The sequence below is a fragment of the Apaloderma vittatum genome, unplaced genomic scaffold (assembly GCF_000703405.1).
Source record: "Apaloderma vittatum isolate BGI_N311 unplaced genomic scaffold, ASM70340v1 scaffold21856, whole genome shotgun sequence".
NCBI classification, from domain to species: domain Eukaryota; kingdom Metazoa; phylum Chordata; class Aves; order Trogoniformes; family Trogonidae; genus Apaloderma; species Apaloderma vittatum.
The window spans coordinates 19,190-24,762 of NW_009723642.1; the positions used below are offsets into that span (position 1 = coordinate 19,190).

A 5,573-nucleotide genomic window follows, 5' to 3' on the forward strand; every position below is an offset into this window, starting at 1 on the left:
TATATATATACACACTTTCATATTTCATCTGTGAGGCTCTTGCTTTTTTTATTTCTTTCCCCAAAAAGTACGTTGGCTGGGTAATAATGCAGAGGACAAGCTGGTAAACTTACCGTGGCATCTTCTGAACATGAAGCTATTACAAAGTCATTGAACGGGTTCCACTTGATGTCCAGAACACTCCCTTTGTGCCCACATATTTTGGGATAATGTGGGTCGAGCTTGCCTGTCTGGAAAAAAACAAATATCATCAAACCTCAGGTGAGTCGTGGAATTTCAGGACATTTTCAGGAAGATCCAGGACAGCCCCAGCAAGACGCCTCTTTCTGCTTGTTGTGCTGCACGTGCCCTGGGGGCTCTCCATCTGTGGCGAAGGGGGTTTGCTGTCCCTTTTGCTTTGCAAGGCGAGTCTTGATGATAATATCGAAAAAAAAGGGAAAAAGTGCCCACTGAGCACATGCTGCTATCAAGTGATCTGTACACATGCAGCAGCTCAAATTAGGTAACTGTTTAGTTCAGACACCAGAACAAGACTTAGAGGGGAAACACGTATGAATGAATTGAATCTTCCACATTTTTTACAGATTTTGGGGAACAAAACAAACCAACAAAAAAACCCAACCATAATCTCTTTCTGAAGACATTTCTTAGAAGCAGGAAAAAAATGTTTCCACTTCTATTTTTCAGCCTGCTAGCACTTATTTTTTAAGCAACATGACATCTGCGATGAATTGCAAATAAAGTTTTTCTTTCAACAAGTTATCTGTTTCTCTCTGATGCTGTTTAAACCCAGGCGCTCGATTCAAGGAGCGTTCCTCCAAAAGGAAAGTGCCACGTCTGGGTGGCATCCTCACTGGGAAAAATTCTGAGGTGTGCTGAGGGGTACCGAGGGCTTGTGCCACATGGGGGCTGTGCTGCACCAGGATAAACCCAACTGCAGACAGTCCCTGCTACAACGTCAGGGTATTTGCTGTGTGCTGGGAAGGGGATTTTACGAACGCTGGAGCAGCACTTGCTGCTCCCTGTCAGGAGCAGAATTACGGGAGCTCCAGGCTCCGTCCTGCATCCCAGACACCTGTCCCAGAGCAGAGAGCTGGCACCAAAGGACATACACGGTGGCAAGCTGCCTGCTTGCTTTTATCCCACCCGGAAGAATCGCAAATCAAAATGACCGCAAATGCACGCCCTCCTGGAAAGCAGACGTTTCTGCTGGCGTGTGCCCTTAGAGGGCAGCCAGTGACGGCCCCAACCTGGATGTGGCTGGGATGTAATTTTCCCAGGCAAAAAAAAAAATTGGTACGGTTTGAATGCAAAGCAGGACACGATGTACAACTATTGTGGCTTCACTGGCAAGTTTGTCACACAGACTGGAACTAACCTGCTTTAAACCGAATACCCAGCGGGCTTTGAAATGTAAAAGACTGCGCTTTTTTAGACTATAAAACAATTCCCTTTCATAACAGCGACTTGGGAAGGCAGAAGAGAGATAAAAGGCCTTTAATAAGCAGCGTTCCCCCGCCCACGGTGTCCTTGGGGAGGCTGCAGGGCTTGGTGTCAGGCTGGCAGCTCCGCAGGGATCCCTTGATCCCGATGGGAATCCCGTCCACCCCCAGCCTGGCTGCCCGGCCGCTCCCCGGAGCTCTGCCTGCCCCATCCTGCACGGCTCGCCCACCTCCCTGTGCCCAGCCCTGCAAAGGGAGCCCCTGCCCTCCTGGCCACCGGCCCCACCTGACCCAATGCACCCCGCAGCCCTGGGACAGCCCGGGACCCCCAACACACAAACCCCCGGGCTGCCAACACACACGTATGACAGGCAGGGCTGCTGCTCTCGGGCACGCATCTGCATGTGGAGGTGAAGATCCTCACGTGCTGGGGGAAATTTTACTCTACGGATCAAAAATCATTTCAGTAACTGGATGTGTTATTATCCATGCAGAGGTATCTGACGCCCACAGGCATTTGCAGAACTTGAAAACGAGTGATTTCTCAAGCACTCGCTGTCTAAACTCACAGCATTTCTGAAAAGCAGCCAAACTAGGAGTTCCTTGACAAAAAAACAGTCCTAGTGGGACAGCTGTTAAAACTCCCCCAGCAGATTTATAGAGGGTAGATCACCATGAGACGTGTCAGCCCCAGCTCTCAGGTGTTCTCTGAAGGGCACCAACACACCTTGTCACCACAGCACAGCACCCGCCTGTGGCATCAGTTCGGTAAAGCCTGAGGTGCCATCACAGGTTTTATTTCATCATCCTTGCCCCCAGAGAAAAAGCAGAGGAGTTTCTGTCCAGGATGTCCACACAACCACAGATGTTCTCCCTTTCACACCTGGAGTGACACCTTGCCAGACCAGAGACTGGAAAGACACCAACGTTTCCCTTTCCCTCAGAACTTTGTTTTCATTTTACTACCCTTTCATGCCGCAAAGGAAGAGGCAGATGCAGTCTCAACCAAGTCCAGAGGACGAGAAAGACAGGGCTTTGTCTTTCAAAGGGAAGCCACGAAATTGCCCCCTGAGCCTTGGCACGCGGTGACACAGAAGCACGTGCCGTCACCTCACCCACCTGGCTCCAGTGGCACATCTTCACGAGGACCTGATGACACACCCTGCAATGGAAGACCGTTCTCCAAGAAGAGGCAGATACTCACCTCATTCTTCTCCAGGCTGAATGCAAAGCTCTGCTGAAAGGAGGGCGTCTATAGCAAAGAGCTCCCTCCCTAAAAAACCCCTGCTGCTTCCAGCCCTTCCTCACTTCCCAGCTCTCAGGGAGGGAGGACGATGCAGAAGGCAAGCAGCGGTGTTTATTCATGGAGAGATGAGAGAGCTCCATGTCCATGACTCAGCAGGAGAGGAGCACAACAAACCAGCAAGGAGGGCGTTAAATGGAGAGAGCTCGAGACTGCATCCAAGCACGTCCTGAAGCAAGCAGTCCCTCCAGCAGCACGTGTGGAATGCACTCAAAAAAAGCACTGGAGGGACAAGAGCAGCTCCCCGGGCACATTGTTGATCCTCCATGGGAAAGTGCAGTCCTCCCTGTCTCAGTTGCCATCTCCCATTTTGGCTAAACATGATGTCCTGGCTGCAGCTGGGAAGTAGATAATGAAAAAAAGTAACTGGTATCACAGCCCCATATTCAGAAAAGCCCTTTCTGTGGGTGGCTGAGGCCATTTTCCCCACCCAGCACGGGCCAGGAACAGGTATCTGGAGAAGGGCTGTAGGAAGAGCAGCACTGACAGGTCCTCTCTCTGATCCACCAGAGGCCAGCCCTCAAGAGATTTCCTGAACTACACACAGGACCTGCAGCTGAAGAAGCACAGATCACAAACCAACCCTTCTGCGTAACTCCATCCTGCTTTGAACCACTGAATTCTTCTGGGGTCACTGGCACCCAGAGCTGAGAGCTCCACATGCGGACTGCAGAGGTGATCACATCTGCTGCTGACAGTCTGCTCCCTGGCCTCCAGCATCCCCTTCACCACACGAATCAAGAAGAATTGTGAGGGTGACAGAGCCCTGGCCCAGGCTGCCCAGGGAGGGTGTGGAGTCTCCTGCTCTGCAGACATTCAAACCCCCCTGGACATGTTCCTGTGTGACCTGCTGTAGGGGATCCTGCTCTGGCAGGGGGTTGGATTGGATGATCTTTTGAGGTCCCTTCCAAACCCTGACATTCTGTGAATTGCTCCTAGAGCTCCTTTCCCACCCTCTTCACAGTTTTCTGTATCTCACTCATTTGTCTTTTCTCCCCAGAGTGACTGAGACCTAACCTACAAAGCCTTTCCTCACATAGAAGCAGCTTCACATTTTCAACGAACTTTAATTATCATTTTCTGTATCTTCCAGTTCTGCCTTTGACTTCTGCAAGCAGTTATTTCCCATCTGGGAAGAGTACCTGAGCAGGTGTTAAGAACGGAATAACTGCTACTGAAGACGAGCCACGCCAAGCTGAGGTGAAAAGACAGAAGGATGAATAGTGAGCAGCGCAGGCACCTTCAGCTCATTTTGCCAACACTTGGAGACCTGGATCCCACCCCACATCCCACTGTCAGCAGCTGCCTGCTTACAGCTGCAGCTCTGTGCTAAAGACAAGTTCTTCAGCCTCAACAGATCACAGTCGAGGGGGCAGAAGTGACTCAGTCCAGAAAAACAGGGTGGTGGTTCGTTTTAGAAGGGCTGTCTCTGAACAGCACCAGTGGTAAATGAGATGAATAAACAAGAGTCTAGAAGGGCCAGGACCTGTGATCGGTTCTTCAAGCACAGCCAGTTCACTTCCATCCTCAGCAAATATGTATTGAAAAGTGGCATTGCAGTAAGACCATCAATTAAGTTTTAATTAAAGGTTGAACTTCTGCCTTTCATCTGCTCTGCCCTGATTCCAGAGAGCTCATAATCTCGTACTGAAGTTCATCCACATTAATGCATGCCTAATTCTTCCAAAGCAATAAACATCGGACAGCCAGTTTCTCCCTCTCATCAGATCCCTAAATCATCAAAACCCACAAACACAGGATTTATTTCTGAAAGGGAAGTTACTTCTGCATCAGTGCTTGAAGCTTAAGAGCTTTGTTGCCCGATAAACCTGTCCCCATTCTTTCCCAAAGGAGAAGGTGGAGCAAAACGTACCACATTCTCCTTTGGTCACAGCTAAAGCCTCTAAAGCACCTTTCAGTCTTTGCCCTCTGTATCTACTAACTGCTTTTTAATTCACACATCTGAACAGCGCAGCTCCTGCTGATGGAAGGGCAAATGAGATACGAAGTGAAGGCAGGTGTTAAAAAACCACGAGCAGCAACGTAAGGCACCCACAGCCCAGGAAGCACCTGCAAGGGCAGCTGGGGCCCCTTCCATCACGCTGCAATTCAGGCAACGGCATTAATGGAACATCCTTGGTGTGATCCAGCTGCTCAGAAAGCCCAGCTCTGCCCCAGCCTCTCGACATGCTCTCGAAAGCCGGCTCGCCTCGGCGGAGCTCACCTGGTGGATGGGGATGACGAGGAAGGCTCCACCGCCCGCGCACTCAGTCACCACTGCAATGAAGTGGGGGTTCACGGCGCAGAAGTGGTTGTCGTGGACGTTGTGGGTGATGGGGACGCAGTCGTAGCACTTGTCCTTGCTGGCAGCTTTGCCGTAGACGTGGCGGAACTTGGAGCTGCGGTACTGCGGGTGCCAGGACATCTGCGAGGGGAAAAACACAACACACTCCGACGTGAGGACTGGTCGCCCCGGCACAGCTCGCACACCGGCACTGCCCGCTCTCCGGCACGGGCTCAGCCTCCCCATCTGGGCTCCTGGCACCAGCCTCAGCCAGCAAGCAGCAGAGGTGGGTTTTCTCTGCACGACCTGCCACTGCACCCGCTGTACATCACTGGTGGAGAGAGGGGGGTGCAGGGCAGAAAAGAGCCTCCCCCAGCACCAGCAGTCCCCATCGCTTGTGCGGGGCCGCATGGCAGCAGTTTTTAGAGGAGATGAATCCCAGTAGCAAAGAGCTCAGGAAGCACAAAAGGTACAAACTTCCTGGGTGAGGAAAGCCTGAAATATGGAGAGTGAATGAGCCAGCCTGGACACACGCTTCGCTTAG

The 5,573-nt window shown here is 51.4% G+C and overlaps 1 protein-coding gene across 1 annotated transcript in view; it reads right to left on the reverse strand.

Annotated features, from left to right (window-relative positions):
- Nucleotides 1–5,170, reverse strand: part of CORO2A (coronin, actin binding protein, 2A) — a 16,225-nt gene extending 11,055 nt beyond the window's left edge. Inside the window, exons 1-2 of the mRNA XM_009872204.1 lie at nucleotides 4,970–5,170; nucleotides 114–230 (exon numbers count right to left, since the gene is read on the reverse strand). Of these exons, the coding sequence (XP_009870506.1) occupies nucleotides 114–230; nucleotides 4,970–5,170 (318 nt within the window). The remainder of the gene's footprint in view (nucleotides 1–113; nucleotides 231–4,969) is intronic.
- Between the last annotated feature and the right edge of the window lie 403 nt (nucleotides 5,171–5,573).